Genomic DNA, 11,680 nt, shown 5'->3' with positions numbered 1-11,680 from the left:
TCCTGGATGCACTCACTGCAGGCTCCTTGTCAGGCTGCAGCAGCTCCCATCACAATCCCAGAGCAGAGGGAGCCCAGCTGGGGGGAAGAGGGAGGTGGAGAGGATCCAGCAAGTGATGAGGGAGGGGAGAACAGAGAGAAAGCAGCAGGGGCAGGGAAATGGGGGAAGAGGCACAGAAGGGAGAGGGGCCTAGAGGGAAGAGGTGGAGCAGGGGCTGGGCTTTGAGGGAATAGGTGGAGCAGGGGGCAGGACCTTGTGGGAGAATATGCAGAAGTGTCTGTGGCCTTGAGTGAAGACGTGTATCGGCGCAGGGCTTTGGCAGAAGAGACAGGGTTAGGGATGGGGCCCCAAGGGTCATTGAGCATAGTTCTCTGTAAACATCCACTCTGTGTGAAGCAACAGTCAAAAAATGAACAGAATCTTGGGAATCATTAGGAAACGGATAGATAATAAGACAGAACATATCATATTTCCTCTATATAAATCCATGGTACCCAAACATCTTGAATACTGTGTAGAGAGCTGGTTGACCCATCTTAAAAAAGATATATTAGAATTGAAAAAGGTTCAGAAAAGGGCCACAAAAATGATTAGGGATATGGAACAGCTTCCATATGAGGAGAGATTAATAAGATTGGGACTTTTCAGCTTGGAAAAGAGACAACTAAGGGGAGATATGATAGAGGTCTATAAAATCATGACTGGTGTGGAGAAAGTAAATAAGGAAGCGTTATTTATTCCTTCTCATAGCACAAGAACTAGGCCACCAAATAGGCAGCAGATTTTAAACAAAACCAAAAAAAGAACTGTTTCTTCACACAGTCAACCTGTGGAACTCTTTCCCAGAGGATGTTGTGAAGGCCAAGACTCTAATAGCTTTCAAAAATAACTAGATACATTCATGGAGGAAAGGTCCATCAATGGCCAGGATGGCCATTTTGTTTGCAGAAGCTGGGAATGGGCGACAGGGTATGGATCACTTGATGATTCCCTGTTCTGTTCATTGCCTCTGGGGCACTTTGGATTAGCCATTGTTAGAAGACAGGATACTGGGCTAGATGGGCATTTGGTCTGCCCCAGTATGGATGTTCTTATGTTCTTAGGGGTCCAGTTTGCAGCAATTGGAAATGTGACAACCCAATGAGTTCTACATAGACATATTCCCCAGTTTGTCACACTTACAGAGCACAGTACGGTCAGGAAAGGGTTTAATGTCTCTTTGATTGTCCAGTATGTGATTCAGGGAAGAGGGCCCAGCACCATGTCAGCAGACAGCTCTGCACAGAGCTTCGTCCGACAGCCAAAGTACCAGGAGAAAACGTTAGGTCCCTTTATGAGTAAAGAACCGGAGCAGCTTGTCCCGGATCTGTTTGGTCCTCACCCCATAGATGATGGGGTTTAGCATGGGGGAAAGCAGGAGGTACACATTAGCAATGAGAACATGGAAATGCAGGGCTACATTGTGGCCATACCGGTGCATGAGAGAGGAGAAGAGATGTGGGATGTAAAAGGCTAAGATGGCACACAGGTGGGAACTGCAGGTCCCGAAAGTCTTGAGCTGGGCGTCCTTTGTGGGGAGGCTGAAGATGGCCCTGAGGATCTGGGTATAGGACACGGTGATAAAAAACACATCCAGACCCTTCACACAGAATAGCACAAAGAGGCCATAGTAGCTACTGATTCGGGTGTCAGTGCAGGCCAGCTTCACCACTGCCATGTGTTCGCAGTGTGTGTGGAGGATGATGTTGGTTTTACAATATGGCCGCCACCTCGCCAAGAAGGGATAGGGCAGTACGAGCATGCTGCCACGCAGCACCACAGCCATTCCGATCTTGGCCACCATGGGGTTAGTCAGGGTGGTGGAATGTCTCAGGGGATCACAGATGGCCACGTAGCGATCCAAAGCCATGGCGACGAAGATACCAGACTCTATCACTAAGAAGCAGTGAATGAAGTACATCTGGGTGAGGCAGGCACTGAAATCGATTTCCCTGGAATTGAACCAGAAGATGCTGAGCGTTTTGGGCAGGATGGATGTAGACAGGAGCAGGTCGGTAATTGCCAGCATGCAGAGGAAATAGTACATGGGCCCATGGAGGCTCGGCTCCATCGTCACGATGAATAGGATGGTGAAGTTCCCCAAGATGGCTATGGTATACATGGTGCAGAAGGGGATGGAGATCCAGACATGGGCCACCTCCAGGCCAGGAATGCCCAGCAAGATGAACTTGGAGGGGTTGGTGAAGTTGGTTGTGTTGGAATCTGTCATGGAGTAGGGGAGAAAGTGTGTAACTCCGAGGCAGAACGGTGTCTCTTGCATGTACCATTCGTTTCTCAGACTTCCTTTATGTGCCCAGGGTCTAGGGTGATGGTTGCAGTACAAATGCCTGGATGGAGAGACAATATTAATATGAGACACCACATACACTACTGGAGGCTGTTCTCATAGATGAAGCAGATTGGTCACGCTGCACACATTGAAAATGACATTTTCATTTTTAATAGAAATGAATTATGAACATCTGACCCTACTAATCCCAGTTCCATATTTGAAGGTGCACTCATAATTTCCACTTGTCACGGTCTGGGAAAACTTAATAGGTACCAGCAGGAAACACGAGTATGGATACTGTGTTTCCATCATTGTTCCTTAATGCAATGTAAACCCAGCCTAGAGAAAAAAACAATGAGGAGTACTTTTGACAACTTAGAGACTAACAAATTTATTTGGGCATAAGCTTTTGTGGGCTAAAACCCACTTCATCAGATGCATGGAGTGGAAAATACAGTAGGAAGATATGTCTCTCCATCCAGGCATTTGTACTGCAACCATCACCCTAGAACCTGGGCACATAAAGGATGTCTGAGGAACTTATATATATACTTATATGTATACAGAGAGAGAGAGAGAGAGAAAAGATGGGGGTTGCCATACCAACTCTAATAAGACAAATCAATTAAGGTGGCTATTATCAGCAGGAGAAAAAAAATTGTAGTGATAATCAGGATGGCCGATTTCAAACAGTTGACAAAAAGATGTGAGTAACAGTAATAACATGTCATCATCATGAATAGGTCAGAATATGAAGAAGAGGCTGCTAGGCAGCTCTCTAACACCACATTCTACAGGCCCTTACCCTCTGATCCTACTGAGGGTTACCAAAAGAAACTACACCATCTACTCAAGAAACTCCCTGACAAATCACAGGAACAAATCTGCACAAACACCCCTAGAACTCCGATCAGGGGTATTCTATCTGCTACCCAAGATCCATAAACCTGGAAATCCTGGACGACCCATCATCTCAGGCATTGGCACCCTGACAGCAGGATTGTCTGCCTATGTAGACTCTCTCCTCAGGCCCTACACTACCAGCACTCCCAGCTATCTTTGAAACACCACTGACTTCCTGAGGAAACTACAATCCATTGGTGATCTTCCAGAAAACATCATCCTAGCCACTATGGCTGTAGAAGCCCTCTACACCAACATTCCACACAAAGATGGACTACAAGCCGTCAGGAACAGTATCCCTGATAATGTCACAGCTAACCTGGTGGCTGAACTTTGTGACTTTGTCCTCACCCAGAACTATTTCACATTTGGGGACAATATATACCTTCAAGTCAGTGGCATCTGCTCTGAGCTTCTGTATTGCACACGCTGTAGGACTGCCCTGGATGAATTCCTGCTTGAACTAGAGCAGATCTTTGAGAAAAACATCCCATCTTCATTGAAACGTGGCCAGTGACAGAGACAAACCCTCATCCTTGCTAAATTGTTCCAATGGTCAGTTACCCTCACTGTTAAAAATTTCCTCTTTGTCTCTAGTCTCAATTTGTCTACCTTCTACACCCAGCCACCATCTCTTGTTAGACCTTTGCCTGCTAGCTTTAAGAGCCATTTGTTATCAAATTTATGTTCCATATTATAAGTGCTGATAGAATGCGATCACATCACTCCATAACCTACTCCTTTTTAAGAGACTGAGCTCATTCAGTTCCTGGGGCAGCCTTGCACTTCCCCCCTGAGAAAGTCCCGTCTCCTGCACAGACGAGCTTTACCCCTGCTGTCGAGAGTCCCATTGTGCCAGAGAAGTGAAGTTGCTGGAACTTTAGGGTCTGTGAGTCCCCAGGACCTTGTGGACCTTGAAGATGAGGACCAAGACCTTGAACTTGACTTGATGGTGTCTGTGAAGCTAGTGTAGAGCACGGAGGACAGGTCTGATGTGCTCGCAGTGGCCTGTGTTGCTGAGGAGATGCACTGAAGCATTCTGTACTAGTTTGAATTTCATGAGCAGTGAAGGCATCATGCCCAGGTATTTTGCATTGCTACAGTCCAGGCAGAAGGTGACAAAGACCTATATAACTGAGGCCAGGTCATCATCCAACAGGATAGGATGGAGACTCCTAGTCAACTGTAAATGGTAGAAAGCATTACTTACAGACCCTTCTATGAGAGAGCTCGGCATCAGCAAGATATTGAAGAACACTCTGAGACTATGGACTGAACTGCCCAGTTGCAGGTGTGAACCTTTAGTCAAAGGAGGCTGCACCATAGCTGCCAACTCTTCAAAAAGTTTTGCCCTGCCCACCGGCATCGCCTCTGTCATGCTTGGGATCAGTTTCAGCCAGATTTTCTGTCCAAAAACTGGGCCATCTTGGTGATAGTGGTGTGGTCGTATGGGAAGGATAGGAGGAGTTTGGAGTCACCTGCATATTATGGTCCATGCTTCACATAGTGGCTACATGGAGATGTTGAAAAGCCCCAGAGAGGGAACTGATCCATGTGGCACTCCACCAGGGAGTGGTCTAGTGGTTGAAGTGTACTTTCCCATCACTGCTGATTGGGTATATCCCTCCAAGAAGGATTCAGACCATTTTAGTGCATCCCTCTGGACTGCTGCTGCCTCTTAGGTTAGACAGCAGTATCTCATTGCCAACAGTGTCAAATAATGTAAAGAAGTTCAGGAGGATGAGCATGGATGTCTGCCCCCCCATCCATGGACAGGAGGAGATGGGCCATCAGTGGGTCAAGAGCAGGCGAAGTGTATAGTAATTGACAGAAATGAGACATTCTGAAGTATAGAAAATGGATAGTGGAAGTAAAAGACACCAGAGACAAATCCATGGCTAGCAGGACTAAGGAAAATATGATTTTTAAGTATATTAGAAGCATAGGAAATCCTAAGAGCGGTATAGGCCTTTACTAGATGGAGATGGTAACACTGTTAATAAAGATGCAGAAAGAAGCAGAATGCTCATGAACATGAACTTCTTTGCAGTCCACTGTTAGCTATGGAGGATGGTAAACAGCACCTACTGGGGAGTGATATTTTAAAATTAGCAGCGCCAGATACCTTGCAACCAAGGAATCCTAAAAGGGTTGTCTGAGGATACCTCTGCCACACTGATGTAAAAAAGAGGTTACTTGGCTGTTAAATGCCCGTTAGCTTGTTGTTAGTCCTGGACATAATAATGGAAAGCAGATAGGGGATTTAGTCAATAAAGAATTAAAAGATTCATGCCTTTTTTAGGCAATAACAAATTTGCTTGATAAAGGGAACTGGGGAGATGGAATAGACTTAGTCCATTGCAAGTTGTTTGACCTAGTACCACATGACATTCAGATTAACAAACTAGCACTAGAGAGTATCAATAGAGCACTCATTAGTTGGAGTGAGAACTGGCTAACTGATAGATCTCAGCAAGCAGATGTCTATGGGGAATCATCATCCAACAGGGTTTTTTATTGTGGTTCACAAAGGTCTTTAAGAACCTAACTCACAATGATTTATGTCTCTAGGGGACTGGGTGATGGGCTACTTCCACTTGGGGCTGTCAGCTATGAACCCTCTCCTAGAGCGAGGTGCCTAGGACAGGTCAGCGCTTTCTTGTGAGAGACCACAAAGGGACATGGGAGACCCAGATCTAAAATCTCTGCTGTACCTGATTTAGAGCAGGGAATTAAATGCAGGTCTCCCACATGAGTGCCCTGAGCATCAGGCAAATGGCTGCTCTCGGTCGGGCTCTCAATCTGTCTGTCTGGAGCTGTTCTTCTTAGTACAAATAAATTGTCAGTGGAGCAGGGATTTGAATCTGGGTCTCCCATACTCCAGGTGAGAGCTCTAAACCACTGGGCGATGGGATATTCTGGGGGTGCACACACACACACACGGACCCACGTGCATACACACACACACAGATGCACATACATACAGAAAAAACAGCACACACAATGTATGCATACACATACACATACACACACACACATTCTCGGAAGATGTTGGGGGAACACCTCATTGGAGAATCCAACCAGAATTGAGGCCTGAACGAAGACTCTGAGCAGCTCATTATCAGAGGAGCAACATCAGCACTCAGGTTGCTTTGTGCAGCCTAGTGTAAGAACCTTAGGCCTGGTCTACACTATGGGGTTAGGTCGAATTTAGCTGCATTAGGTCGATTTAAAAATGAATGCATCCACACACACAACCAATCCCGTTCCGTCGACCTAAAGGGCTCTTAAAATCGACTTCTCTACTCCTCTCCGGCAAGGGGAGTAGTGCTAAAATTGACTTTGCTGGGTTGAATTTGGGGTAGTGCGGGTGCAAATCGACGGTATTGACCTCTGGGAGCAATCCCAGAGTGCTCCATTGTGACCGCTCTGGACAGCACTTTGAACTCCGATGCACTAGCCAGGTACACAGGAAAAACCATGGGAACTTTTTAATTTCATTTCCAGTTTAGTCAGCGTGGCGAACTCAGCAGCACAGGTGGCCATGCAGTCCCCCCAGAATCGTAGAGCGTAGAATGTTTCTATGCTCCCCTAGCATCTCCGTCTCTGAGGTTATCGCAGATAAGAAGGTGAAAACGCACTCACGATGACATGTTTTCCGAGCTTATGCAGTCCTCCCGCACTGATAGGGCACAGCTTAATGCATGGAGGCATTCAGTGGCAGAGGCCAGGAAAGAATTAAGTGAGCGTGAAGAGCGGAGGCAGGACATGATGCTGAGGCTAATGGGGGAGCAAACGGACATGATGAAGCATCTGTTGGAGCTGCAGGAAAGCCAACAAGAGCACAGATCCCCACTGCATCCACTGTATAACCGCCTACCCTCCTTCCCATGTTCCATAGCCTCCTCACCCAGACACTCAAGAACACGGGCGGGGGGGGGAAGGGTCCGGGCACCCAGCCACTCGACTGCAGAGGATGGCCCAAGCAACAGAAGGCTGTCATTCAAACAGCTTGATTTTTAGTGTGGCTACAATAAGCAATGTGGCCTTTTCCTTCCCTCCTCCCTCACTCCACCTGGGCTACCTTGTCCGTTATCTCATATTTTTTTTAATTAATAAAGGATTAATTGGTTTCAAAACAATAGTTACTTTATTTCGAAGCAGGGAGGGTGGTTGGCTGACAGGAAATTAAAATCAACAAAGGGGGCGAGTTTGCATAAAGGAGAAACACACACAACTGTCACACCGAAGCCTGGCCAGTCATAAAACTGGTTTTCAAAGCCTCTCTGATGCACAGCGCGCCTTGCTATGATCTTCTAGTCACCCTGGTGTCTGGCACAAAATGATTTTCTGCCATTGCTTTCACGGAGGGGGGGCAACTGATGACATGTACCCAAAAGCAATCGTGACAATGTTTTTGCCCCATCAGGCATTGGGAGCTTAACCCAGAATTCCAGTGGGTGGCGGGAACTGTGGGATAGCTACCCACAGTGCACCACTCCGTAAGTTAATGTTAGTCATGGTAGTTAGGATGCACTCCGCTGACTTAATGCGCTTAGTGTGACATACGGAATAGACTATATAAAACTGATTTCTAAAAATTGACTTCTATAAAATCGACCTAATTTTGTAGTGTAGACATTAGAATCATAGAATATCAGGGTTGGAAGGGACCTCAGGAGGTCATCTAGTCCAACCCCCTGCTCAAAGCAGGACCAATTCCCAACTAAATCATCCCAGCCAGGGCTTTGTCAAGCCGGGCCTTAAAAACCTCCAAGGAAGGAGACTCCACCACCTCCCTAGGTAATGCATTCCAGTGCTTCACCATCCTCCTAGTGAAATAGTGTTTCCTCATATCCAACCTAGACCTCCCCCACTGCAACTTGAGACCATTGCTCCTTGTTCTGTCATCTGCCACCATTGAGAACAGCCGAGCTCCATCCTCTTTGGAACCCCCCTTCAGGTAGTTGAAGGCTGCTATCAAATCCCCCCTCACTCTTCTCTTCTGCAGACTAAATAAGCCCAGTTCCCTCAGCCTCTCCTCGTAAGTCATGTGCCCAGCCCCCGAATAATTTTTGTTGCCCTCCGCTGGACTCGCTCCAAGTTATCCACATCCTTTCTGTAGTGCGGGGCCCAAAAATGGATGCAGTACTTCAGATTTGGCATCATCAGTGCTGAATAGAGGGGAATAATCACTCCCTTTGATCTGCTGGCAATGCTCCTACTAATGCAGCCCTTAGGCTCCTGCAGGGTTAGGCAGAAGATGAGCCAGGGTTTTGAGAAAGGCAGTGGCACCTAAGTTGAGTATTTACCTAAGTATCTTTGTGGATCTAGCCCTGGGCAGCTTTCTGGAAGATGCTTTAGTCAAACACAAGTTAAGGTTGTTGAAAGCTAAGGGGGCTGGCTGGCTATGCTCGCAGGAAACAGCCGAGTTTATGGATGTCCACCTCTCACTTTTAAAGAACTCTTTCCTCCTTCCTTTGTACAAGGACCAGGCTCTCTGTGGCAAAACAGGTTTTTATCTGCTCTGCCCATCCTCCCCGCTGCTTGTCCTTCTAGAACCTGGACAATGCTGCTTCCTTAGGTGGCTAGCAGCTGTAGCACTATCGTGAGACGAGAACATGGTGTGATGCTGTATGATTTAATGTGACCATTTTTATCATTGTTGCTACCACTGTTGTACAATTGCTTCAAATCTTGTACAAAATTAGCCCAGTCAGATGTCAATGGGAAACTTATGATTTGTTAAGTATGATTATCCTGTTTATATGCTTATATAATCTGTGCGTCTGAAGTTATGGTTATTGGCAGTATACTCTTATCTTACACATGTGTTGTGTTCCTGGGTAACACCTCTCAGATGGATAAGGCCAGACAGCTCTGTGTTGATGGCCCATCAAGGAAACTTAGCTCTCACAATGGGCCAGAGAAGAAACACACCTCAGTAAGAATACGGGCACTGGCTGCCCCATGTGAGTCATCAAATAATGTAAGTACATGTGATATGCTCATGTGACCCTGGACTCCATCTTGGGCCAGTAACTTTTCACACACAGAGGCTGTTGGCTTTGTTTGGGACACGCACAGGGCAGAGGATGTAAAAGGACCCCTGAGACGTCCCCATCTTGTCTTCATTTCCTGCTTCATTTCTCTGACTGGATTTCTAAGAGGGAAGCTCTGAACAAGGACTGATGACCCCCAACCAGATTTGGTGATTTCAGAGAGACTTTTACAAACTAGCAGTTAATTCCATCACAGCTCTGATTCTTATCTATTTTATTTATTATTAAACCTTTGGTTCATAGTTACTAATGGATTGGCAACAGTGTGATTATTGGGTAAGATCTGAGTTATACATTGGCCTGGCTATGTGGCTGATCTCTTGAGATTAGAAGGATTCTATATGTGGTGAAATTGGTCTTCACTGACCACTCATCATAGAGTCCAGTGTCTGGGTGGTGAGCCAAGCACTGGGATGCCTAAGGAGACTGCATTTTTGATTTCTAGTTAAGCAGTGTGGTGAGACAGAAGTTTACATTTCTTACCGGATTGGTGTAATCTAGCGACAGAATAACCACCAGTCTGGGGTGATTCTTCCCTTTTTCTCAGCAGTTTGCCTGAATTTGGTATCCTCAGCTGTGTCCCACTGAGACATGGTGACACATGGACAAAGAGCTCACCACTGATACATGCTTCACAGACTATTGCTCACTACTCCCAGGAAGTATCCCCCTTTTACAGATGGGAAAACTGAGGCTGCAGGAAGGGCTTAGTCTCTCACAGACCTGGCTTGTATGGGCCATACAGCAGCACAGAGGCCTGATGCTCTTTCTCTACTGGTTTACCTAGTGCAGGAGATCTCCTCTGGTTACAGTGGAGCTGCTATATACGGACAAACTAAAAAGTCTGGGACTGTTTTTTTAGAGAAGAGACAAAGAAGGGGGCATATGATAGAGGAGAGGAATATAAAGAATAGAACTGATTACATTCAATTGGACAAACAGAGAACAGTTCCCAACCAGTACTATCGATAGACACTTAGTGCTCCAAAAGTGCTAATTCCCCAAAGCTGGGGCAAATTATCAGCAAAACTGTTTGGGAGAAAAATTTAGACAGAAAAATGGGAATGAAATTTGGGAGTTCTTTAAGAACAGTTCTTGAACGAGAGTTTATTAAATAGCTAATAAGTCATGATTCCATAGTCAGAAAAGTGGATAACTCTGGCTAAAACCCTTGTTCAGTGGCAAAGGGAAAGCAGCAATTGTGGGGGGAAGAAAATATATAACAAATTGGAAAAAGGGGAAATAGATAGCAAGTAATACAAATTGGAAATACTGAAAATTGATAAGTGATGTTAAGGATATCAGGGGAAAATCCATACTTGGCAGGGATAAGGATCACAAAAAGGACGTTATTAAGTATATTAAGAACATAAGAAATCCTAGAAAGGTAGACCAATTCCTATTCATACCACATGAGGTGATTAAATACTTTCCAGTCCATTGGGAGTAAAGGAGGACGTTAAACAGCATCTACAGTAGAACCTTAGAGTTATAAACACCAGAGTTACGAACTGACCGATCCACCACACATCTCATTCGGAAGTGGAAGTACACAATCGTCAGCAGCAGAGCCAAAAAAAAAAAAAGATAAATACAGGACAGTTCTGTGTTAACTGTAAAGTATTAAAAAAATAAAGGGAAAGTTTAAAGAAAGGTTTGACAGGAAACAATGGAAAAGCTGATATGAGATTAGTTCAAAAAATAAGTCTAGGAATATAATTAATGCCAGTCAACAATACGATTTATGGAAAACCAGTCTTGTCAAATAAACCCAATTTCATCCTTTAACGAGTGTACACGTTTGGCTGATCAAGGGAACCGCCGAGCTGCAATAGACTTCTATTTCTCTGAGGCATTTAATTTAGTAGGGAAAACAGTCAGATAAAAATATAAACACTATACAATAGCAGTAGAGCACACATAAAATGGACTGAAAACTAGCTAACTGACAGATCTCAGAAAGCAGTTGTTAATGGGCCACTGTCAGTAAATGCGGGTGTTTCTAGTGGGGTTCTTCCAGGTTCAGTTCTGGACCTAATGCTATTCAGTATTTTAATCAATGATTTTGAAGCAAATAGAAAATCAGTGCAGATAAAATTAGCAGATGACCCAAAGATGGCAGAGCCCTGAGATGCTAGAGGAGGAGATGACAAGGGGAGTTTTTCCTCAGTGAGGCCTAACCAAACTACTGGCCATGGCCTCAGAATTTGACCTTGTATCATTTGTGTACTAACAACTTTCATGCTGAAGAAACCACTGTGACACTGAAATGCAGCCACCTCGGGGCTGGAAGCCATCAGCCGGGGGGGGTCCACAGGAAAGAGGGGCATTTTGGTACGTGATATGGAAGCAAGCTCATCACCTGTTGCAAGAGCCCTGGGGG

At 45.4% G+C, this 11,680-nt stretch overlaps 1 protein-coding gene across 1 annotated transcript; it reads right to left on the bottom strand.

Annotated features, from left to right (window-relative positions):
* Window positions 1–1,321: 1,321 nt before the first annotated feature.
* Window positions 1,322–2,269, bottom strand: LOC112120697 (olfactory receptor 52K2-like). Its single transcript, XM_024219831.1, has one exon. The coding sequence runs from the start codon at window positions 2,267–2,269 to the stop codon at window positions 1,322–1,324; it is 948 nt and encodes a 315-aa protein (XP_024075599.1).
* Window positions 2,270–11,680: the final 9,411 nt, after the last annotated feature.

The sequence above is a fragment of the Terrapene carolina genome, unplaced genomic scaffold, assembly GCF_002925995.2.
Source record: "Terrapene carolina triunguis isolate 2854851 unplaced genomic scaffold, T_m_triunguis-2.0 Scaffold304, whole genome shotgun sequence".
Lineage (NCBI taxonomy): Eukaryota > Metazoa > Chordata > Testudines > Emydidae > Terrapene > Terrapene triunguis.
Note: the sequence above shows the minus strand (reverse complement) of the source record. Positions and strands in the feature narration are given on the sequence as shown.